Source organism: Mercenaria mercenaria, chromosome 11, assembly GCF_021730395.1.
Source record: "Mercenaria mercenaria strain notata chromosome 11, MADL_Memer_1, whole genome shotgun sequence".
Taxonomy (NCBI): domain Eukaryota; kingdom Metazoa; phylum Mollusca; class Bivalvia; order Venerida; family Veneridae; genus Mercenaria; species Mercenaria mercenaria.
Genome location: NC_069371.1, coordinates 57152050 through 57178916, shown reverse-complemented (window position 1 = coordinate 57178916; position 26867 = coordinate 57152050). Strand labels below are relative to the sequence as shown.

The 26867-nt window shown below is 35.5% G+C and overlaps 1 protein-coding gene across 2 annotated transcripts in view; it reads left to right on the top strand.

Annotated features, from left to right (window-relative positions):
* LOC123531278 (rac GTPase-activating protein 1-like) overlaps positions 1 to 26278 on the top strand; it is a 91866-nt gene extending 65588 nt beyond the window's left edge. The window contains exons 16-21 of one of the 2 annotated variants that reach the window (XM_045312099.2): positions 4806 to 4911; positions 6917 to 7049; positions 12109 to 12226; positions 13836 to 13917; positions 19144 to 19215; positions 22427 to 26278. In XM_045312099.2, the coding sequence (XP_045168034.2) occupies positions 4806 to 4911; positions 6917 to 7049; positions 12109 to 12226; positions 13836 to 13917; positions 19144 to 19213 (509 nt within the window). In that variant the 3' untranslated portion in view covers positions 19214 to 19215; positions 22427 to 26278. The remainder of the gene's footprint in view (positions 1 to 4805; positions 4912 to 6916; positions 7050 to 12108; positions 12227 to 13835; positions 13918 to 19143; positions 19216 to 22426) is intronic. The other variant, XM_045312098.2, reaches the window with a different exon arrangement.
* Positions 26279 to 26867: the final 589 nt, after the last annotated feature.

Here is a 26867-nt window from a genome sequence, read left to right as displayed (position 1 = left end):
TTCCATGAACATTTATTATAAACATGTGATGTTGTGTACCTACACCTGGTCACCACCTTACCTTGGTCCCCCCGCCCCCTAATTTTTTTTTTTTTTTTTTTTTTTTTTTTTTTTTTTTTTTTTTTTTTTTTTTTTTTTTTTTTTTTTTTTTTCATTTTTCGTTTTCTATCAATATTCAATTTTCTTTTAATTATTGATTTGTTGACTAATGATAAATTAATTTGCTTCTTGGTAACATTCTTAACATTTTTGCTGGATATATTTTTTTTGCCGTTCCTCAACTCTGACCCTTACTCCAGGGCTTGGGAAATTTTTATTACTCTATCGGTCCGAAATGAAATCACGACATCGGCCCTACCCCACCCACCGTATTATAAATATATACTATATTTGTAAAGCATGATGGAGTAAAGAAATTAGTATGTCATACATTAAAAATGATTTACCATTCACCATGACTTACCATACAGTGAAAAAAGTCATTCAGTGTTATATGTGATCGTTATTTAAAGAATTTCGAGAAAATACTTGCAGGGTAAAAAATAGTTGTGGCATTTTTAGCTCACCTGAGCCAAAGGCTCATGGTGAGCTATTGTGACCGCTCAGTGTCCGGCTTCCGTCAACATTTCCTAAAAAAATCTTCCTGAAAACCACTGGGCAGAATTACACCAAACTTCACAGAAATGATCTTTGGGTGGCCCCCTTTCAAAATTATTCAAAGAATTGAATTCCATGCAGAACTCTATTTGCAATGGCAACCGAAAGGAAAACTTGAAAAAACTTCTTGTCCAAACCACAGGGCCTAGGGCTTTGATATCTGGTGTGTAGCATCATCTAGCGGTCCTCTACCAAAATTGTTCAAATTATCCCCCTAGGGTCAAATATGGCCCTGCCTCGGGGTCACATGGTTTATATAGACATATATAGGGAAAACTTTGAAAATCTTCTTGTACAAAACCACATGGTCTAGGGCTTTGATATTTGGTATGTAGCATCATCTAGTGGTCCTCTACCAAGATTGTTCAAATTATCCCCCTAGGGTCAAATATGGCCCGCCCCGGGGGTCACATGGTTTATATAGACTTATATAGGGAAAACTTTGAAAATCTTCTTGTACAAAACCACATGGCCTAGGGCTTTGATATTTGGTATGTAGCATCATCTAGTGGTCCTCTACCAAGATTGTTCAAATTATCTCCCTAGGGTCAAATATGGCCCCGCCCCGGGGGTCACATTGTTTATATAGAGTTGTTTAGGGAAAACTTTGAAAATCTTCTTGTACAAAACCACATGGCCTAGGGCTTTGATATTTGGTATGTAGCATCATCTAGTGGTCCTCTACCAAGATTGTTCAAATTATCCCCCTAGGGTCAAATATGGCCCCGCCCCGGGGGTAGCAAGTTTTACATAGACTTAAAAAGGAAAAAAAAGTTTAAAAATCTTCTTGTCTGAAACCACAACTTCGTAGCATTGTCTTATGGTCCTCAACCAAAATTGTTCAAATTGTACCCCTGGGTGAAAAGAGGCCCTGCCCTGGGGGTCCCAAGTTTTATATAGACTTATATAGGAAAAAGCTTTAAAAATCTTCTTGTCAGAAACCATACGACCTAGGCTTTTGATATTTGGTATGGTGCATTGTCTAGTAGTCCTCTACCAAAATTTTTCAAATTATGCCCCATGGGTTAAAAGAGGCCCCGCCCTGGGGTCACTTAGTTATTATGTGAGTTATATAGGAAAAATACTTAAAAAATCATCTGATTCTATTTCCAAGACTATTTAATTATAATTTCCTGATGACCCCAAGAAATATGATGTCACTTGATTTTGACCTTGACCTACTGACCTACTTTCTTGTTTTTTTTAAGATACAGCCTTGAAATATGGACGACTTACACAGTTTTGCACACAAATCGTAAGACTGAATTTCAATGACCATGAATGTGACCTACTGACTTTCTTAATATTTTATCATCAGTTTGACATTTGAAACATGTAACTCATATTACCCAGGTGAGCGATCCAGGGTCATCTTGACCCTTTTGTTAGCTCACCTGAGCACAAAGTGCTCAGGGTGAGGTATTGTGATCGCTCACCGTCCGGCGTCCGTCCGTCGTTGTACTCCGTCCGTTGTACGTCCGTCCACACTTTCCTTTAAACAATCTCTCCTAACCACAGGCCAATTTTGATGAAACTTCACAGGGATGTTCCTGATGGCCCCTTCAATTGTTCAAGAATTGAATTCCAGCAGAACCTGGTTGCCATGGCAACGAAAGGAAAAACTTAAATCTTCTTCTCAAAAACCAGAAGCCTAGACTTAGATATTTGGTGTGAAGCATTGCTAGTGGACCTACCAGTTTGTTCAATCATGACCCCGGGGTCAAAATTGACCGCCCCAGGGGTCTTGATTTTACTAGAAATCTTAAAATCTTTTCTCCAAAAACCAGAAGCCTTAGACTTAGATATTTGACATGTGCATTGCCTAGTGGACCTCATACTAAATTGTTCAAATCATGACCCGGGGTCAAAATTGACCCCGCCCCAGGGGTTCACTTGATTTACATAGAAATCTTCAAAAATTTCTAAAATAAACCAAAGGCCTAGAGCTTAGTATTTCACATGTAGCATGCCTAGTGGACCTCTACAAAATTTGTTCAAATTCATGGCCCCGGGTGTCAAAATTGACCCCGCCCCAGGGGTCACTTGATTTTACATAGAAATATATAAAAAAATCTTCTTCTCAAAACACAGAAAGCCCTAGAGTTAGATATTATTGACATGTAAACATTGCCTATTGGACCTCTACTAAAGTTGTTCAAATATGACCCGGGGTCAAAATTGACCCCGCCCTAGGGTCACTTGATTACATAGAAATCTTCAAAAGTTTTCTAAAATAACACAGAAGCCTAGAGTTAGATATTTCACATGTAGCATTACCTAGTGCCTCTACAAAATTTGTTCTATCATGACCCCCTGGTCAAAATTGACCCCGCCCCAGGGTCACTGAATTTACATAGGAAAATCTTACAAAAATTTTCTAAAAATAAACTAGAAGGCCTAGAGACTAGATATTTGACATGTAGCATTGCTAGTGGACCTCTACAAAATTTGTTCAAACCTTGTCCCCCGGGGTCAAAATTGACTCGCCTAGGGGTACACTTGATTTTACACAGGAAAATCTTAAAAAAAAAATTCATAAAATAAACCAGAAGGCCTAGATCTTAGATATTTGACATGTAGATGCCTATTAGACTTTTACAAAGTTTATTCAAATCATGACCCCTGGGTCAAATTGACATGCCCCATGGGGTTACTTGATTGTACATAGAAAAATCTTCAAATTTTCATAAAATAACCAGAAGCTTAGATATTTTACATGTAGCATTGCCTAGTGGACCTCTACAACAAGTTTTCAAATCTTGTTTTTAAAGTTACTTAAAGAAAATTTCAACTATATTTTCTCATAATTCTTTGTGATTGATTTCTATTATGATCTTTTGACCTTAAGACTTGTCCTTAGTGTTCAATGATAACAGGTAGCGATATTGGCCTCATGGCCCCTTCTGTTATAAAACATGCATCAAAGTGATTTACTTGACATCATAGTCTCTGCCTAACTTCCTAGTATCTTTTAGGATACTCTGCCTCGGACCAAATGTGTAGGTTATGTGAACGCTCAGATGGAATTTCTCGTGTGTAGGGTACCAAAAGGTCAAGTGGGTTGGCTGTCTGATCATGGTACTGATCAATTTCTTTTTTATGCCTCCCAAAAATTTTTTAACGGGCAATTGAGAGTTGCCCTTGTCCATCAGTCTGAGTTTATTTCGTTCATATCCCAAAAGGTATTTGACCCAACATCATCAAATCTCACAGTATTGTCATTGAGCATGGGAAGTTGTGCTTCAGGGGTTTTAATTTGCATTTCACACAGCCAGACCAGAGTAATGGCCCTTATCTTGGCAAAAATATGTATAAAAAGAGCCTAAGTTTGATTCACATGTATCTCAAAAAAAACCCCAGGATTTCAAAACAAAGGAATATTATTCAGTGTGTGAAGTTGTGCACCTGGGATTTTGTTTGAGATATCACTCAGCCACACTAGAGTTATGGCCCTTGACTTTGTCAAAAATATGCATAAAGAGGCATAAAAGTTTTCCCACACATATCTCAAAAGTATTTGACCTAGGGTCATGAAACACCATAGGAATATTATTCAGCATGTGAAGTTATGCACCTGGAATTTTCTTTGCATTTCTGTCTGTCAGACCAGAGTCATGGCCCTTGATTGTAAACAATATGAGTAAATGGGATACAAGTTTATGTCACATGTATCTCAAAAAAAGTATTTGATCCAAGAGTCATAACACATTTGCCCCCTAGAAATATATTTACTCAGACAAATTTAATCATTTCTTCACACATATTAGTTTCTATAGACTGCTTTATCATCTGGGGATGCAGTACAAAAACTGAAGTGGAAAAAATTGTAAAAGTCATCTTGATTTGTCAAAAAGAAAAAAAGTAGCTGCTACGGCCAGATCTGGTTTTTGCTATATGTCTCTATGACAAAGTTTTTCAGAAATATTTCTGTTTGAGCTGTGAAACTGATGTGTGATATAAGTCCATCATGGCTCTTTTGTATTGCTTTAATTGCTAAGTGTGTGTAAAGATTTTGTTCTTGTACATAAAAAATTCCTTTTAATATTAAAATTAACCATCATGTATAATTAAACAAGATTTGGACTTAGTCTGTAGTGGTCATGTACATTATAGATTTCCATATAAACTGGTAATATTTGTATTTACAGAGAATCGGGACAAGGCAATGGCAGAATCGGACATGTACCAGGCTTTGAGTGAGCTGCCAAGGGCCAACAGAGATACAATAGCATTTATTATGCTGCATTTACTCAGGTAGAGAACATATACCTCGAAAAGTCTTTTAACTTCATGTCATTCCTTGAATTTTAGGAAGTACCAAGTGCTTGAATATCACAGAAAAATCCTTGAAAAGGTTGACACAAGTTTAATTACAGTATGGTTTTACAGTTTAATTACTTACCCTTAAGTAATTTAAATTTGGGTATAGCTTGGGATTCTTCAGTGAAATCTTCTGTAAAATTTACCATTATTTTATATCAAATGTTGCAAAAATGATAGAGAATTTTACTCATGAGGTGTTCAGTAATACTAGGAAAAGTGCTCTCATTTCTCTCCCATTTCCTCACGTATCAGAAATCGGTGAAACTATTCTAAATTGAAGGTAAGCATTATTGTAAATTGATGCGTAAAATCATATTTGCCTTGGACTAGTCATTAGAAGTTGCTTGTCCTCGTGGTTGAGTCATGCTATGTTATGATCACCCTGTGTACGTCTTGCATTGATGTCAGTGTTGCGTTGTCGACAGTTTGACTGTTAACACTCAGAGGTCACTATTTTAGCTCAAGCTTAATAAACCTTGGTTAGTGTTACACTAAGTAAAATCTCGTTCTTTGTTGCTGCGTCGTCTAAGGTTGAAAACTAGACCACTAGGTCAATTAATAACAAAACCTTGTGAACACTGTAGAGGCCACATTTACTACCAAATCTTCATAAAATTTTGTAAGAATGTTTTTTATCTATGAAGTGTTGGTCAAGCTTGAGATCTTAAGCTAGATCATTATATCAAATCATGGAAAAAGCATTTCTTGTCCGGAGTATTTCTCAGCAACCACTGGTTGGAATTTGGCCATTCTTCATAGGAAGGTTCATCATTAAGAGGAGATGCGCATATTGTTTTCTTGTTCCGTTAGTTATTTTTTTCACCAAGTTATTGCCCTTTGATTATTAAAGAGTAATGTATTATAGTACAATTCTTGTCTGGAGCATTTTCAACAACCACTGGTTGGAATTTAGCCATACTTCATAGGAAGCTTTTTTGTTTGGATGATGTTTCACTGATTAATTGCCCTTTGATTATTCAACATTAGTAAACTGTAGTGCGATAGTCAGGAGTATTTCTCAGCAACCACTGCCTGGAATTCAGCAAAAATTCATTGGACGTTTCACTCTCAAGAGGAGGTGTGCATATTTTCTTCATTATCCGTTGGAATGAGTTTTCAGTGAGATACTGCCATTTGTTCATTCAACATCTGTAAACTGTATGTGCACAGTCGGTAAATTCCACTTGTGTTCTTTTACTATGCAAATTTCGTGGAGCATCCATCAGTTTAACCAGTATTTCTTTTCTTCTTGATTATCATAATAATGTCAGAATTTGTGTAAATATTTGACTAAAACATGTATTCCTGTTGTATCTGTACCTTTGAATAGCATGACTTGAAAAATGTATAACATCAAATATGTATAACTGAACATGGTCACTTGTAAATAGAACATGATGGCAATAGTTTGAAAACTTGTTTTGTGGAATTTCTGCCATTGTTTTGTGGAATTTCTGCATTTTGTTTGCTGTTTGTAAGATGGTGTAGAATATGCATTTAATGGCAAGAAACAGAACCATAATGGTAATCAAAAGTAGTATTGATGTTTTATTTGACAGCGTCATATGATGTTGGTCACTTTAGTGGCAGTTATGTTGCCGTTAAAACTGTAAATGAATAATGTTCTTATCTGTCATATTTTTTTTGAAATCCAGAAAAATTGGACCAGAAATAAAGATGAGTACTTTTCTGAGTACTTTCTGAACAACCCTGGTATATAAGGCAATGTATGAATACCAAGTAACGTTAATTCCTGATATCATGGCCTTGTCATATGTCCATTAAATTTTCTTTTAGTTAAGAAAATTTGTATAAATTTGTAAACTGGCAGAGTTTTACAAAAACAATATCTTTTTTAAAAAGTAATTTAATTCGTCTTTAAATTTGATCAAAATGTTATATTTGTAAAGCTTGGATCTATATGGTGATATTTCAGAGTGTCACAAACCCCAGACTGTAAGATGCCTGCCAACAACCTGTCACGGGTATTTGGACCCACTATTGTAGGTCACTCTTCACCTGAACCTGAGCCTATGCAGCTTATCAATGAGACAAAATACCAGGCCATGGTTTGTATATCAATAACTTGTATAAAGATTAGCATGCAAATAAGAACATGATATATAAAATAAAAAAAAAGCAATAAAAAATTCAGCATCATTGACTTTATTTCATGAAAAAATTAAAGTGCTGTCAAAAGCTTCAGAAATAAAATATTCAGCAAAGACTGAAAAATGTGAACTTGTTTTAGGCTGAGACATCTTGCTATAAAATGAAACTTAATTGATTATGACAGACAGGTGTCAGGAGTATAATTGATGAAGTATGTACTGGTATATTTACAAGAATGCAACAAATACAAGACCAAACACAATATTACGTGGTTAAATTAAAGCTTGCCAAATTTTCACAGTTTGTATTCCGAGATTGAACCTTAATCTGGACAGAACACCAGATTAGAAGAACTCCAGCAGGCTTTACTCATTAAGCAAGCTTTGACATGAAAGCCTGATCAAATTAGAGGAATAAACCTTACATAAGATAAACGAAAACTGTATTAGTGGTGATTACATCATGCCTTAAAATTAAAAGTTTAGATTTATTTCTGACTGTCAGGTATAACTGCAGGTCACCCAGTCAAGGTCACTGTAGTAGCAGGCAGCTGTTCTGTAATTTAAGCTAAATGTTTGCACAACAAGCAGCTTAAAGAATGCAACCTTGACCATGTCAACCAACCAGTCAACTGCAAAATCTGGAGGGTCATCTGCCTGTCACAATTGACCTGCGTAAGACTTTCCTGAGTTAGTTATAAATGGAAAACCAATTTCCAGCTCAAGATAACTGTGACAATGAACTTTTGGCAATCATCCAAGTTAAGTTTTCAGCTCAAGTTCACCTTGACCTTCAGGCAGCCACCCCTCAGAATCAGTAGTGGTCAAGGGTGATTCACAACCTGCCTAGCAAGTTGAAGGTTGCTTTGCTGAAGCATTCTTCAGTTTTCCATTGAACAGGCAGACAGTCCGATTTCTATATACCAGCCTTCAAAGGCATTACAGTGTACTCATGTCAATGAATCAAAGACCCAGACCTATATCTCCGAGGTCAATGTCACATTTGGAGGTCAAATGTGAACAGGGTTTGTTTTGTGTCTGTGCCATAACTCTTGCCATTCATCAAGCCATTTAGAAATCACTTTGCTTAAATGTTCCTCATTATGAGATGGCATGTCGTTTGCAAAACCCAGACCGTTAAGAGGTCAAGGTTTCAATGTTAAGAATGTCTGGTTCATAACTCTAATATTCATCAATGGATTCCAAAATCATTTTGCATAAATGTTCCTCATAATGAGATGATGTGTCTCTTAGGTAAAAGATAATAGGTAATGTTTTTGTTTAGTCAATAGCTACTTTGCATGGATGGATATTCAAGTAACTTGGCACTAACAGTCACCATAAATTAAGTTGCTTGTATGACTTATACCTCTAGCTCAAGGTCATACTTATAAAAGATTTTTTGAAGTTTTTTTTCTTTGGTCTGTAACCTTTCTATGCATAGATGTATATTCAAATAACTTTGCATAAATAGTAACCATTACAAGACAATGTGTCATGTGCAATAACCAGACTCCACTCTCAAAGGTCAAGGTCACAGACATCAAAATTAATGTCTTTTTTTATGTTGGTACATGAAATTATTTCCTTTTAATATGATAAAGTACAATACATGTGTTTTTCATCAATTTTCCCCTTAATCTAAAAATGCAATTTTGTTTAAGAGTAACATGATGTTCTGATAAATCTAAAAATCTATTAACAATTGTAGATTTCCAGAATGCAAACCCAGGCATGCAGCTCAGTGCAGTGACCTACAGTGGTATTAACGTTCCCTGGTTTTTAGCTTTAAAACAAGTTTCATTACCATATTAATGCTGCCTCACAAAGTTATGCTTGTCATTTGTTTGTTAAAGTGATGAAATATATAATTACATTTTTAACCGGACTATATGAAGTGTATAGAGAGCTATCCTATTCGACCTGGCATTTAGTGTCTGTTCATGTCAACACCATAGTTAAAGTTTGATGCACTTTCACTTTATCTCTGTTATTATGTCTCCCACCACACAGTGGTGTGGGAGACATATTGATTTACTCCAGTCTGTGTGTCTGTCTGTCTGTCACAAAGCTTGTCCGCACTCTTAAGTCAAACATTTCTCATCTGATTTTCACCAAACTTAAACAAAATGTGTTTGACCGTAAGACCTTGGCCAAGTTCCAATTTTATATGAATTACGCTCCCATTTTACTCACAATTTTAGGATAATTTCACTATATCTCTTATTACAGAAGGGTTTTGATTCAGACTTGAAATAATTGTTCCACACAAGGGCCATAACTGTTGCACCAATATTTCTGGAATTTTGTCCCTGTTTTACTTAGAACTTCAGGTTAAAGTTGATGCGCTTTCACTATATCTTTGTTACTACTGACAGGGTTAGGTTCAAACTTAAAACAGCTGTTACACATCAATAGCCACATATGACAATGCTGAATTACTCTTGCAGAAAAATTTCATGAATTATGTCCCTTTTATACTTAGTTAATGTTTTGGTACATTTCCATTTCATCTCTGTTTTAACTAATCTTTGGTAAAATATGGTTGGCTGATACATTTTACCCCCTACGATTTTAACATAAGAGATTCTGCTTCTGTTCCATTACATACGAATTATTCCAGGGCCAAACGGTTGTAAACAACATTTCCAAAACAAAAGTATGATAAAAAGTCATACTGATTTAATGTGCAAGGCCATAAAACACGTTTTGATCTCTATGAGTGAATTAGCTCAGTTATGATTCAGCAGTGACATCATAAAAATATGACGTAAAGTAATATGATGTCATACAAAATTTAGGCTCGCAACACTGGGTCAAATAAAAGTTGATGATTCTGTTAATAAATAGTTTGCGAGCTGTTGGATTACTAGTTTATAAATACTTCTCAAATTAAGTTTCTAAAAGTTCTGTTGGCTATGCAACACTTTTTAACCATGGGGGTAAATTGTAACAGCGCCCCATGTGGTTCTGTGACGATCTGTGTATGAAAAGAATTGGAACCACTGCCTTACCCTTGCATGATCGTAAGAGGTGACTAATAGGGTGTTAACACTTGGTTTTGCTGTAACTCTGTGATTCCAGCAGGTATGCAAATTTTGATTCCATACCTCATGTTTTTTATTTCGATGTAAATGAGATGTGAAACCAAAATTTGTAGTCCTGTTTGGCGCCGTATAACCTATACTGTGTTGGTGCGCCGTAAAACCCAAATAAATAAATAAATAAAATAAACAGCATATGACCTAAATGAGGTATTACTGTAAAATGCAAAAATTATTTGCGTCGTTAGAATCGAAATAATAAACATGTTCCAATAATTTTATCAGTTAATAAAATATGGGCAGTCATTCGGATGCAAATAATGAAACTCGTGATTGAATTATTGCGCATCTTAATTCCTGCCCATATTTTATTTAAGAAAATTTATGATATTTCCCAAACAAGTGATTTGTTGTTATATAAAGTCATTGTTTGGAGTTTAGATGTGAAGGAATTCTATCACGAGGGTGCAGCCTGAGTGATATGATAATACGCATCTTAACGACAAACAATGATTCTATTCACATGCAAATCACTGTTTGAGATATTTCTGTTCTAACATGTTATCAAGGATTTTTATGTACGTCCTTGCCGATATCCATCAAGTATTTGCCTGATTTCTGATTGATTTCTTTTCCAGTGCTTCGCTATGCCGTCTTAATGCCATGACGTAATAGTTGCGACGTCAGAAAAATGAATTGTTGAATAATAACACAGTTTTCAGCCTTCTTTGTTTAATAGGAAAACAAATCGGGTCGTGTTAGAATAACTGATAAAATATAGGAACAGATTTGTTATTTTTTACTCAGAGTTGTCCGATATCTCCATTCACATTTGAGTAGATAAACAGTGTATTCTAACACTGTCTGATTTATTTCCCTGTTTACAAAGAAAACAGAAACTGTGTTATTATGCAACACACACACACAGTTTTTATATTCACATTCATTACGTCATAGCATGTCACCGCAGTGCTGGAATGAAAAACCAGACAAAGCGGGCAAATATTTGGTGAATGTCTGCAAAGCTGTAGATAATACCTCTTTATTATGTGTTAAAATCAAAATAATATATCTCATTTTATGATTTGCTCTTGAATAAACCATTGTCGTTTTGCTGCGTATTATTATATCACTGGGGTTGCTTCCTCATGATATAATTCCTTCTTATCTGAATTCCGGACAATGATTTATTTAACAACAAATCACTGAATGAGATATCTTATTTCTGAAGTAATAGCTCTGCTTCCTCAGTTGTGCCCTATTCCACTATCCAGCATCAAAACAGTCAAGCGCGTCGTCTCCGGGGGCAGTTTTTACCAATTTAAAAATAAAATAAAATTAAATCTTTGAAATGCAGACATTAGAATTTGAAAGCATTCACCAGTTATAGATCTCAAGGCATGTTCAAAGTACACTCTCTATATGTGAATTATATACCATTGTGATTAATAGACATTTTCTCGAAGAAGATGTTGAATTGGCTAGCAATACAGGTTGTGAAAAATGTCCCTAGCTGGGGGACGTTGAAATCTGTGTTACAGTTCCTTGTTGCAGTATTCATTATTCTCCAACTTTGTATTTTTTCTAAGCTGTGTGATCACACTTATTTTGCACATGATAATTGTAATAAATATAGCTAAGCATATTTACTTACTGTAGTAAACAGATGCAAATTAGTATTAAAAAAAAATATTGAATCCAGGATTGAGAACATTTTGATCCATTTACATTTACAAATTTACATCATACCTGGAAGACTAGGCATCCATCACCCACCAGCAGGGTTCTAATAAAACTTGTTAGGTCTTCTAGTAATTAGGATGCAAAGAGTTGTCAGTCTGCCTCAGGGAGTAAATCCACACTGATACTCCTCTAAATTGTGATGTTCAGCGAAATAAATATCAAATTCTAATACATTTTCAAGTTGCCACAAAAGCTTTATATATTTCCAATCATTGTGATTTCTGATGCAGGTGATGGACCGCCTGTTTGAGATACCGGAAGATTATTGGATCAACTTCATCAGTGATGAGGCTGAAAATATGTACCAAGATGTAAACACCCCACAGACACCAGAGGTTACCAGAGGATGTAAGTATATACATGGTGTTAGGATACAGATATGGGACCTTTGAAGCCAAGTGATTTCAGTCAATGTATTTTATTCAGTTGTCCCTCTGCAGCTCCCTCTGCAGCTTGCCTTACTGTTTGTTCCTACCTGGATGCTTGAGCATGATGACTTTAAATACACTACACCACAGCTAGAGGTTCCTATCTGACTTTAATACACTTGCCTTACCACAGCTGTTGGTTCCTATGTATTGACTTTAATACACCTGCCTTACCACAGCTGTTGGTTCCTATCTTGACTTCAATACACCTGCCTTACCACAGCTGGAGGTTCCTGTCTGTTGACTTTAATACACTTGCCTTACCACAGCTGTAGGTTCCTATCTGTTGAATTTAAATTCACTTGCCTTACCACAGCTAGAGGTTCCTATCTGACTTTAATACACTTGCCTTACCACAGCTGTTGGTTCCTATGTATTGACTTTAATACACTTGCCTTACCACAGCTGTTGGTTCCTATCTTGATTTCAATACACCTGCCTTACCACAGCTGGAGGTTCCTGTCTGTTGACTTTAATACACTTGCCTTACCACGGCTAGAGGTTCCTATCTTGACTTCAATACACCTGCCTTACCACAGCTGTTGGTTCCTATCTGTTGACTTTAATACACTTGCCTTACCACGGCTAGAGGTTCCTATCTGTTGACTTTAATACACTTGCCTTACCACGGCTAGAGGTTCCTATCTGTTGACTTTAATACACTTGCCTTACCACGGCTAGAGGTTCCTGTCTGTTGACTTTAATACACTTGCCTTACCACAGCTGTTGGTTCCTATCTTGACTTCAATACACCTACCTTACCACAGCTGTTGGTTCCTATCTGTTGACTTTAATACACTTGCCTTACCATGGCTAGAGGTTCCTATCTGTTGACTTTAATACACTTGCCTTACCACGGCTAGAGGTTCCTATCTGTTGACTTTAATACACTTGCCTTACCACAGCTGTTGGTTCCTGTCTGTTGGCTTTAATACACTTGCCTTACCACAGCTGTTGGTTCCTGTCTGTTGGCTTTAATACACTTGCCTTACCACGGCTGTTGGTTCCTGTCTGTTGGCTTTAATACACTTGCCTTACCACGGCTGTTGGTTCCTGTCTGTTGGCTTTAATACACTTGCCTTACCACAGCTGTTGGTTCCTATCTTGACTTTAATACACTTGTCTTACCACAGCTGTTGGTTCCTATCTGTTGACTTAAATACACTTTCCTTACCACGGCTGTTGGGTCCTACCTGAATAGTTGAGAATGTGGTGCAATGGAAGTTAATCCTTGCTTTTAAGGAACAATTAGTAAATTGACACCAGTTGCCAGCAAAATATGGCAAACTATTAAATATTTAATGAATTGAAGTGGTCTTATCTCATGTGAATTAAAGTTAGAGGTAGTGTCATGTTATATGTTGAAGTCTGTAGTAAAGTAAACATTTACAGCTGATTTAGTTCTAAACAGATTAACACATTAGATTTTGAAATCTGTTTTGAATTTGCCTTGCTCAGTTGTATAGAAAAAGCAGAAATGCATGAAAGTAACTAACTGAAATAATGAAACTTTTATTGAAATATTTCAGTATTGGAAAGCAGACTAGGGCCAGTACATACTCCAGGATCAGGCTACGAGAGAAGCAGGACCTGGAATGCTAGAACACCAAGGTAATATTTAGAAAAAATTCTGACATATTCTTTAGGCAGGAATGGAGACTGCATGTGCAGCCTGTCCGGTTTGTAGAGGACAAAGCTGACAAAAGGTCTTGAGTTGAATGCCTGAAAACAAGGTACATTTTCAATGTCTGTTTAACACAAAACAATGTCCAAATTCACTAATCCCCATATATTCATTGGGGAAAGTGTTTTTGCAACGAAAGAAGCCATGACCACGCAAGGTCTCAGCCACACAATCCTGGGGGCTTCTGCAGATGTTGATACGCAAAATAACATGTAGTCCTTACAGACATCCTGGAGAGTTCATGTATGACAGTTTTAGAGTGCAAATGCAGCCCTTTTTATACGCCCGTTTGAAAAACGGGACGTATTATGGGAACGCCCCTGGCGGGCGGGCGGGCAGCGTCCACAGACTTTGTCCGGAGCATATCTTCTACATGCATGAAGGGATTTTGATGAAACTTGGCACAGTTGTTCACCATCATGAGACAGAGTGTCATGCGCAAAAACCAGGTCTAAGGTCAAGGTCACACTTAGAGGTCAAAGGTCAAATTCAAGAATGACTTTGTCCGGAAAATATCTTCTTCATGCATGGAGGGATTTTGATATAACTTGGCACAAATGTTCACCACCACAAGGCGGAGTGTCATGCGCAAGAACCAGGTCCCTAGGTCTAAGGTCAAGGTCACACTTAGAGGTCAAAGGATACAAGAATGAAAACTTTGTCCGGAGCATATCTTCTTCATGCATGGAGGGATTTTGATATAACTTGGCACAAATGTTCACCACCACAAGGCGGAGTGTCATGCGCAAGAACCAGGTCCCTAGGTCAAAGGTCAAGGTCACACTTAGAGGCCAAAGGTCAGATACAAGAATGACTTTGTCCGAAGCATTTCTTCTTCATGCATGGAGGGATTTTTGATGTAACTTGGCACAATTATACACCATCATGAGACGAAGTGTCATGCGCAGTTCCCTTCTTTAGAATTACTTCCCCTTGTTGTTACTATAAATAGCTTATATTGTAACTTTTTCATTACTAGTCGTAGGGAAAAATCGAGACCACTTTTCTGTAGTACAACATGCATGCTACATCCATTTATGAGGTGTATTTTGACCAATCTCTACCTGGTTAAGATTTTTGTGTGGACTTACAATTTTTTTTTTTTTTTTTTTTTTTTTTTTTTTTTTTTAAGATTATCTTCCCTTAGTTGTTACTATAAATAACTTATATTGTAACTTTTTTATAATTGACTGTAGGGAAAAAACAAGACCACTTTTCTGTGGTACAACATAGATGTTACTTTCAAATTTTAGATGTATTTTAAGGTATCTCTACCTGGTAAGGAGTTTTTTTGTGAATGGATCTTCATAAAAATTAGTCAGAATGTTCATCTTGATGATATCTAGGTCAAGTTCGAAACTGGGTCACGTGCGGTCAAAAACTAGGTCAGTAGGTCTAAAAATAGAAAAACCTTATAACCTCGCTAGAGGCCATATATTTCATGAGATCTTCATGAAAATTGGTCAGAATATTCATCTTGATGATATCTAGGTCAAGTTCGAAAGTGGGTCACGTGCCATCAAAAACTAGGTCAGTAGGTCAAATAATAGAAAAACCTTGTGACCTCTCTGAGGCCATATTTTTCATGGGATCTGTATGAAAGATGGTCTGAATGTTCATCTTGATGATATCTAGGTCAGGTTCGAAAGTGGGTCACGTGCCATCAAAAACTAGGTCAGTAGGTCAAATAATAGAAAAACCTTGAGACCTCTAGAGGCCATATTTTTCATGGGATCTGTATGAAAGTTGGTCTGAATGTTCATCTTGATGATATCTAGGTCAAGTTCGGAACAGGGTCATGTGCGGTCAAAAACTAGGTCAGTAGGTCTAAAAATAGAAAAACCTTGTGACCTCTCTAGAGGCCATACTTGTGAATGGATCTCCATAAAAATTGGTCAGAATGTTCATCTTGATATCTAGGTCAAGTGTGAAAGTGGGTCACCTGCCTTCAAAAAGTAGGTCAGTAGGTCAAATAATGAAAAAATGTTGTGACCTCTCTAGAGGCCATATTTTTCATGGGATCTGTATGAAAGTTGGTCTGAATGTTTATCTTGTTGATATATAGGTCAAGTTTGAAGCTGGGTCAACTGCATTCAAAAACTAGGTCAGTAGGTCTTAAATTAGAAAAACATTGTGACCTTTCTAGAGGCCATACCCTTGAATGGATCTTCATGAAAATTGGTCAGAATGTTCAGCTTGTTGATATCTGGGTCAAGTACCATCAAAAACTAGGTCAGTAGGTCAAATAATAAAAAAACCTTGTGACCTCTCTAGAGGCCATACTTTTCATGGGATCTGTATGAAAGTTGGTCTGAATGTTCATCTTGATGATATCTAGGTCAGATTTGAAACTGGGTCAACTGCGGTCAAAAACTAGGTCAGTAGGTCTAAGATTAGAAAAATCTTTTGACCTCTCTAGAGGCCATATTTTTCAATGGATCTTCATGAAAATTGATCTGAATGTTCATCTTAATGATATCTAGGTCAGTTTCGAAACTGGGTCACGTTGGGTCAAAAACTAGGCCTGTAGGTATAAAAATAGAAAAACCTTGTGACCTCTCTAGAGGCCATATTTTTCATGAGATCTTCATGAAAATTAGTGAGAATGTTCACCTTGATGATATCTAGGTAAAATTCAAAACAGGGTCACGTACCTTCGAAAACTAGGTCAATAGGTCAAAAAATAGAAAAACCTTGTGACCTCTCTAGAGACCATATTTTTCAATAGATCTTCATGAAAATTGGGCAGAATTTTTATCTTGATAATATCTAGGTCAAGTTTAAAACTGGGTCACATGAGCTCAAAAACTAGGTCACTATGTCAAATAATAGAAAAAACGACGTCATACTCAAAACTGGGTCATGTGGGAACAGGTGAGCGATTCAGAACCATCATGGTCCTCTTGTATTTATAACTTGAGAAATTGTCAGTTTGGTGTGAACTTTTTGTCACACGACAATTTCCCAATTTAAAGTATACAGTAAGGGCATCAAAGTTTGCCCCTTCCCCCCACTGCCACCACAACCGCCATGATGGCTCATACACCCAACCCAAAGTAATATGAAAGTTTTTTGGTCTTGCATTGTCAAGTAGCATATGACAGTACAGTGACAGGGAAAGTGGGGGCATTAGTGTCCTGCAGACAAACATTTAGTGTTCTTGTAGATGAAAAAGTTTATATGTATGTATATGAAGACTTAGGAATGTGCACATTTAATAAAGTTTCTATGTACTGTAAGTTAATTTTTGATAGTAGAATCTACATGCTTGTTCTATTTTAGTAGAATAATTTATGTCTTGAAATGAAACATTTTAGAATGATCAAACTTATTACAACAAAACACACATGTTAATGTAGAAGAAAGAATTTGATTACATGGAATGTATATATATATTTACTGTTAATTGTGCTATAATCCTCTGTGTAGTATATTCACCAGTATTGTATTTTCTTGGCTTTATGTGTCATAATCATATAATCATTTATATATAAACAACTTAATTCCTCAAACTGCTACACCTGTGTACTGTCTTAATTTACTAAACATACTGTACACTGCTACTTTCTGGTTTTGACTGAGCATTTGGTTTGGGTCTGCTTGATGGTATAGGTGAAAACTTTCCAGCCTATGTTCTGGTTTTCTTATGTCCCCAGAAGTCAATATAAATCCATCCATTGAGACATTAAGGGATGTGGGGAGTTGTATGGGCTTCTGCTATTCTGACCCCTTGATATTTCTCCCAGAAGTAAAATGCAAGTACATTACTGAAACGATATTGTCTGTTTTCTGTACACAGCTGATTATAATTTGGATTTCTGCAAAGCTACATTGTTTGGAATCAACTTTTCATAGAAAAAGCAAATAACTGATTGATTTTGGACACACAAGATTGACTTTGATTTCCTCACTTAGAATAAGAATTTTGATTTACATGCTAGTTATTGCCAGCCAATGATATAAGACCTTTTAAAACCAGTTTGCTTTCTTTCAAAAATTGACGATACACTTTAGCTACTATGTTAAGAAACCAGAAACTTGTGAAATATGAAGTGTTTACTCACGATAAAATACAAAACATATTGAAAATGCTACAAAAAAAAAACCAACACAAATATAATTGTTGATATTATTGCCATAGAGTCAAAAATGGCTATGGCCCTGGGGTGCAACATGTATAATATACTATAGGCTTATATATAAGAAACTATGAAAATCTTCTCTTAATCCATAATAGTTAGTTAGAGCCTTGATATTTGGCATGTGATATCAGGGATTGACTGTTTACCATAATTGTCCAAATTATTGCCCCAGTCAAAAATGGCCATGCCCATGTGTGTGACATTTATATATAATATAGGCTAATATAAAAGAAACTTTGAATATTTTCTTCTCTGAATCCAGTGTAGCCAGAGCCTTGATATTTATGTAAACCTAACCTTGTACTTGTACCATTATGTTATACAAACACACTTTGCGTTTTAGCATCAAGGACCCTTTTGTGTCTCCCTTTATTTTTTTTAATATGAAAAACCATTATTTAGCAAGTATTGGTGGTATTTTTTGAATGTCTTTGTATACAAGACGACACAGGCCTAGAAAATGATATTCCCAATGTAATCAAATTGAATTTGTAATAATAGTTACAATAATAAGTCATACAAAAATACACCATGAACACAGTGACGTTACTTTGGATCCACCCTTGTATAAATGGGGATATTAAAAGCAGCCATTTGACTTATATAACTTAAAAAGCACTGTTATCTTATCAGGTGTCTTATGGACAGCTCTTGTTCTCATCCGGTCTTTAAAATTTATGTTTAAATAACTTTTTTACAAATTTTCTTGTGCTAAAATTGGCTATTTTTGTTAAAATATTTTTGGCAAATCTTTCTATAGTTTAAGATTCCTACATAACTTGACTATATAATTTTTGGGAAAAGTAGGCTGACGCATGCATCATGTAATTAGCAAGATACGGTATATATGCTTTAATGTATACAGAAATCATTAATACTAGCTAAAATAACTTGTAGCAGGGAATGTGGGTGCTGTATTCAGTGGGAATGAAGGTATATACTAAACAAGATAACTTGTACACCCTTGTATTGGGTGTATTTGATAAAGAAACTGTTCCATTTCTATATCAGAGAGGAAAAACGTAAACTTATGCCGCCCCTGAAAGAATTGAGACGTTCTATGAGCGAAAGTTCTGTATAGAGGTAAACCACTAGACTTAATAAATTATAAATGTAACTGTCGAAGTTTTCATTTGATTTTTTAGCTCACCTGAGTCCAGTGTTCAGTGTAAGCTATTGTGATACCTACGTCTGTCATCATTCGATATTCTTAGCTGGACTATTTAAATTAGTTCAAATATTAGAGCTTTTGTCATTTTTGGCATAGCTGTGGGGGTCCCTTTTACAGATGTTTTGCATGTAAGCATGTTTCTCTTAAACTACTGGGCCAAATGCTTCCAAACTTCACATTTGTCTTTTGCATTATTGGTTGACCTGACATGACAAGTAACTAACTCTAGCTGATATTTAATTGTGCTCCTTTTAAGTTAAGACTTTTGATCAAAAGTAATTAATTTTCTCAGCTACCAGGTGTATGCTTGAATTCAGGAAAAAGGACTGCATAAAGCGGCGGTACTTCTGGACAGTTCAGTGCCCTTAAAATCTCACCATTTTCATAGAACCGTTACATATTGTCATTTTGATGCATTTGCAATATTATCCCAGAGATGAAATTTCACATAACAGCAGTGCTCTGGCTAGCTGTTTACAGCAGGGCACATCGCCTGTTCTGAAATTCATTCCACCCTGTTGCCTGGCCAGGCCCCCTGACCGTTTTACAACCATTCATTTCCGCCCTGTGCCTTTTTAGCCAACCTGCCCTTTTTTGTCTCAGTGGTTATAATAAATGGCTTTTATTACCACTTTTTATTCCCCTGCAACAAGTGTCTGTAACATTTTGTGTCCGCTCTGTATATTCTAAACCTCTTGAAGGATTTTCATGAAACTTGGGTTAAATGATCACTTCATCAAATCTGCGGTCTTATTGTCTTCCGCAGAAAACGCAGAAATAAAGTTCCCACAGAAAAAGTACTTATACGGTATTTAGCTTAAGTTTGAAAATTAGTTATTACTGGCCTTTGCCAGTCTTGGTTTTGGTTGTACAACCAAAATGGATTTGATTTGAAGTGATAAGTTAAACACAGCCTTAACTTTTAGCTCAACTGTTCATGGAATAAGTTAGCTATTGCACTCTCTCATGTGATGGCAAGGGCAGTGACAACTTGATTTGGTGAAGTTTTGTTGGTTTGTCATTACCACTAATTTGAATTAATTGAAACTGAATGAACTTGTTCATTGTGATAATCTGACTTGCAATACACAGTTCCATAACTCTATTTTGCATTCCTAAAAAGTTATGTCCCTTTTTTCAAGTCAGCGATTTTTTTGGTTAAAGCTTTGTAAGCCTGTATCTCAGTTTCACTGAATGGATATGGATTGAAACTTACATTTTAAAGTGAAAGACTTCAGGTATATATGAATGGATGAATATTCATTTAGCTTTGTACAAATATTCACCATTACTAGTTGATTTGTTGAATACAAGACATAGACCCCCCCCCCCTGCTCAAGGTCAAGGTTATGCTTAGGGGTCAAAGATTTTACTTAATTTTTCTAATAACTTCAGTATTTTGTACACATAGATGGATATGCAGATAACATTGCACAAACTTTCACCCTAACAAACGATATGGCCCTATGACTAAAGTCCTTAATATCGGAAGTCAAGATCACAATCAAAAAGTCAGAAGATTTTGTCATTTTTAGCTCATCTGATTTTTTGAAAAAAAATGATGAGTTATTGTCATCACTTGAGCGGTTGTCGGCGTCGGCGTCGGCGTTGCCTGGTTAAGTTTTATGTTTAGGTCAGCTTTTCTCCTAAACTATCAAAGCTATTGCTTTGAAACTTGGAATACTTGTTCACCATCATAAGCTGACCCTGTATAGCAAGAAACATAACTCCATCTTGCTTTTTGCAAGATTTATGGCCCCTTTTGTACTTAGAAAATATCAGATTTCTTGGTTAAGTTTTATGTTTAGGTCAACTTTTCTCCTTAACTATCAAAGCTATTGCTTTGAAACTTGGAATACTTGTTTACCATCATAAGCAGACCATGTACATCAAGAAACATAACTCCATCTTGCTTTTTGCAAGAATTATTGCCCCTTTTGGACTTAGAAAATCAGTTTTCTTGGTTAAGTTTTATGTTTAGGTCAGCTTTTATCCTAAACTATCAAAGCTTTTGCTTTAAAACTTGCAACACTTGTTCACCATCATAAGCTGACCCTGTACATCAAGAAACATAACTCCATCCTGCTTTTTGCAAGATTTATGGCCCCTTTTGGACTTAGAAAATATCAGATTTCTTGGTTAAGTTTTATGTTTAGGTGAACTTTTTCTCTTAAACTATCAAAGCTATTGCTTTGAAACTTGCAACACTTGTTCACCATCATAAGCTGACCCTGTACAGCAAGCAACATTACCCCATCCTGCCTTTTTGCAATAATTATTGCCCCTTTTGGACTTAGAAAATCATTTTCTTGGTTGAGTATTATGTTTAAGTCAACTTTTCTCATAAACTATCAAAGCTATTGCTTTAAAACTTGCAACAGTTTTTCACCATCATAAGTGGACACTGAACATTAAGAAACATAACTCTATCCTGCTTTTTGCAAGAATGATGGCCCTTTTTAGACTTAGAAAATAATGGGTAGGACAATATTTCTATTACACAAAAAAAATCAGATGAGCGTCAGCACCCGCAAGGTGGTGCTCTTGTTATGCCATCTACTGATGTGGGAAGCATATAGTGATTGGCCTGTCCATTTGTCCATTCGTCCGTCCGTACTAGGTTAACCAAATGGGACTGTTTCGTCTAGCATCAATACCCCTAACTAGAATGACTTGATACTAATGCAGATGTAACCTGTGACCTTTCCTCATCTTCAGACATCACCTGACCTCAGTTTGACCTTGACCTTGAACTTTACCTCGTTTTGGACTTAGGTTGCTTTGTATCGTCAAGGATGCCACCAGGGGCATCAAGCGTTTATTGAACGCAGCTCCTTGTTCATGGCTGCTTTATTACTTTTATGTTCAGATAGCTTTTTAACAAGATGATGTTATATTCAGTCATTTAAAGGTGAAATAAATGTCATATTTCTTTACCAGTACCATTATTTGTTCTACTTCCAAAGTGCCATTACTCAAAGGACTAACACATCTGTGTCCTAACTTCACATAGCGTGGGCATTTGTGTCATACAGACACATTTCTAGTTTTCATGTTTCTAGTTGCAGTAATAGAATCATTTCAGTTCTATTGATAGTAACAGTTATCTTCTCTTTATTGTAGGATTGGTAACAGAACTGGAAATATTACCAAGAAACCAAGCCATTTCTTTGCCTCTCCGACTGTAGACTGAGGGACACACTTCCATTAATCAACATGAAACATTGTGTTTATATTTGATCATAAATCATGATGAAAAGAAAAAGTTAATTTTGAAGGAAATAATTTGTGTTTAAGGTCGTGATTAACTAATTGTTTCTTGTGTGATGGATTAGGAGATATACTTTTTAGCTCAACTATTCAATGTGTACATGTTTATGTCAATACAGGTCTAGTTAAAAACCATAATTTGAAGCAAGCTTTTTTTAGTGAAAAAGATACAAAGTTAACACAGCATGTGTTCAGCATGTAAATACACATTTATTGTGAATAGACATGTATCTGTATAATATAGGTATGAAATTAGTATATTCGTATTACATTCTGTAGTAATTTATATTGCTTGGTCTGTAAGTGATGTATGTGTTATAAAATTAATTATAATATAAAAGACCTTGTTTATTTTCATTAAAACATGGTGATATTGACATCATGTTGATACATTATACTGAGAAACAGTCAAGGGTGTTACTTTAGTAATTTCTAGATTACTTCCAAGTAATTTCCATTCTGAGGTCAAATTAAATAATAACTTTTACTAGATATATTCATAAATATGGTCAGTCAGATGTCAATTTTAATCCGCTTTATTTATTTCACTTTTTTTTCAGGCAGCTCGTAGCTTTTTCCATGTAGCTTAAAGACTGATCATTTAAAGTGTCAGTTGCTGTCTTGAGGCTTTAATAAAGTCCATACCATTTTGCTTCAAAGATTGATCATTTCCATATTTTAGATTAATTAGATTACATCATTAAAAGGTGGAAATACAACTACAGAATATTATAACTGCTATTGGCTAACCATATCTAGATAAGTAAGATGTGTATCAACATATCAGTGTAAATATAAGAATGAGAAAGCTACAAGATGAATGAAAGGTATTTTGTAAAAGTCAATTGGTATATAATGTCATTAAATTTTTGAGACAAAGTTAGTTTTGTGTAAATGTCAGCATTTCTGTCAAAGTCAAGGTGACAACATACTTTAAACCTTAGTATATAAGTCTCCTGTCAGGGGGCATCATATGGGGTATATATGATTTGCATACAGCTCTATTTAATTTTTGTATACAATTTCTTATAGATACAATATCTTATGCAGTTTTGATCACTACGCCATCTGTTTTCAAAAATCAAGAAATTGGCTGGATATTTTGTATTATCAGTTCAGCTTTCTGTTTGTATGAAGTTGTATGGGGAGACGTGTTGCTTTTACCAAAAGCATTCTCTTAATATTATTAAATATGGTTGATGTCCTATCTATCTGACACCATTCGTGCACTGAGAATTAGTTATTTGAGCCGCTTTTTTGCATAGAAGACATACTAGAAAAAAAAACCCAAAAAACATAGCGAACCATGTTATAAGACACATTATTACTTCAGATTGGTTATAATGTCATGTAAAGTTTTCATGCTTCTATATTAAAAAAAAAAAAAACCCTGTTGATTAGGATATTCTTTCTATGTGGGCATCTTCTAAGAACTTGCCATGTGGGATGTACTAAACTGCTGTACTATAGTCATTAGCATCAGCTAAATATTTTCACAAAGATGTAGTCACAGGGCTTGCTACAAGTAAATATACACATGGTTTTAAACAGCAAATTAGGTATTTTCAAGTTTTTTTAGCTCACCTGGACAAAAGGTTCAGGGTGAGTTATTACTATATGTGGATGGTCCTGTGTACATCATCCATTGCCCACAATTTACAAAACATCTCTAACACTGCTGGTCAGAATTACAACAGTTTAGGTCTTTATTGGCATTTGGCACCTTTTAGGGGCTGCTTAAGCTAAATATAGAAAAACAATTTCTTGTTGTGACTTGCTAGATGGATCTTCATCAAACTTGGTCTTAAGTATCATTGTTTAGTTCCAATCCTGATTGATTTAATGGGTGCACTTGGCCCCTATTGGGGGCAGCTAGAGCTAAAAAGCAGAAAAACTTCTGCTCATGATCCACTTGATGGATCTTTGTCTTGACACTTTACCTGTTTTATGTTTTTGTTTCTTAGACTAAACACAGCTGATATCATTCATTGTTAGTGTGTCATACATATATTCAAGGTCAAATAGTCAATTCCAGATTAGCGACTCAAGGCTCTCGTGTATTTAAATTTGGTTGAAATTGCAGTGTTCAGAATTTTGACAACTCTGCTTCTTGTAACAGCCAATAAAAAACCTTACATGTAGCCAGTGGGGGAATCACATGATCAAAATAATCTATAAAACAAAGTTATATTTTTAAGAACATAAATTTCCTACCATGATAAGATATGCTATTTAAACATAGCCTAACATATGACTAATGAAAGTGGTTAAAATATTATGTAGCTGACAATAATGATAGATGTCCTGTAATTAAAAACACTAGGGAAAATAAGAAGTCTCAGTTTCTTGAAGTGTTCCAGACAATCAGAAGGTGATTGTGATTGAAATCTATGTAGTTTTAGGATAAACTTTAAACAATGGCTCAAATGATGGTCAAAAGCAAGTCTGAATGAAATGAAGATTAAGACGCAAGAACATTGAAGCATATAGATCCAAGTTTGTCTGAAGACAATGCACATACCTGTATTATAAATACCTTACCCAACCCACTTTCATACAAATGCTGATAGTTTGAATAGGAAAAACAGAAACAAGAAAATAACATGAATAGTTGCATCAGACCTCTTTACTACCACAGATTGAAATGTTACCAATTAAATTTAATTTCGTTTTTCAAAGATGTATATCCAACAATGGTACAGTAGACAAGTGCAGCCACATATAGATTATTGGGCTGAATATCAGTTTATTTTTTCAGTTTTGAAAATTGTACAAAGTTTATATTTCAGTAGTTTATGTAACAAATGATAAAGGCCTTTGAGTGGTTTATTGTCTAATTTACCACGGTTCAGAGTTCAGAAGCATAGGATTGATTCACAAGGGCATTAGTCTGAGTGGTTAAATACTGAAACATCTGAATGATGAACCATGGTAAATTAGACGATAAATCACAAGAAAGCCTTGATTGTTTTCATTCTGACATGTTCACTGATATATTTTGATAAATATTATGTTGAACTTCATTTACCCCGAGGAGTAATATATCGGAAGTCATGTGGAAATTTGATGTCATTATGCTCTCTTATCGGTCTGCACGTCAACTGTTGTTTATCGCAGAATATACAGAGCTTCATTTCCTTCTTTGTTTCACTTGAAATCAAATAGAGTTTTTAATATGTATTGCTTGTAATACAAGTAAAAGAACTAAAAATATTAAAGAAATACTAAAATTTACTTACTTCATTTTGATGAACACCAGAGTGAAATTATTTTGAAAGTATTTAGAGTAAGTACAGTCAAAAATTTTGAGAAATCGCTTTCAGCAAAAATGAACATATTGAATTCTTTCATCGTAAAGGTTGTGGCTTAAGATAATTTTGCCTTTAAATTATGGAAAGCATGCATATAACCAGATGTTGCCAAGCATATAGCAACAATAAAAAAAAACAAGTTTTTGTGTGTGTGTTTTTCTGAAAAGAAATAAAAAGTGATAAATCTATGAACAACTTTTAATTGGTGGAGGCCATGTTTTTATCATGTAAAGAGTGAAAACAGTCCTGAAATTGCAGAGATGTTTTGCTGTAATTTTTTTGATTTTAATGAAAAACTGTCTTAAGTATTTTAAAATATTTTTGTTTTCATCTGTTTTATTCTTTCTATCATTCTTACCTTTGATAAAATAAAAGTATTTTTACATGAAACCAACATTTTGTTATTTTGATATGCACAGAACAGCATTTTATGTGATTTGGCTGGTTGTCTGCCCATTATCTGTCTACATACAATTTAGTTTCAAAAAGTTAACTTTGCCAATGGCAGTGCTTGAAGCCAGTTGGTCAAAAACCAAGGCCACAATGATTTTCCATTCAAGCATCTATGGATAACCTGTCTTGTGATCCTCAAACTTGGCAGGCAAATTGTTCTTTGGCACCAGATGACTTGTTGTACCCCCCTACAACAAAGTTGGGTATACTGGTTTCAGGTTGTCTGTCTGTAGACACAATCTTGTGCGCACCATCTCTCCTCATCCCCTTGACACAATTTAATGAAACTTCACACAAGTGATCAGTAACAACAGTAGTTGTGCTGCGGGCATGTTAGGTTCTTTCAACGACAAAAATTGCAGAGTTATGGGACTGTTTCTTGTTAACATACTATGTATATACAGTCTGCATATGCAAGCTTGTGCGTGCCTAATCTTCCAAACCCGTGCACACAATTTAAAGAAACTTCACACAAGTGATCAGTACCAACACTAGTTACGTTCTTTTAGATAAATATTCTGCATAGTTAT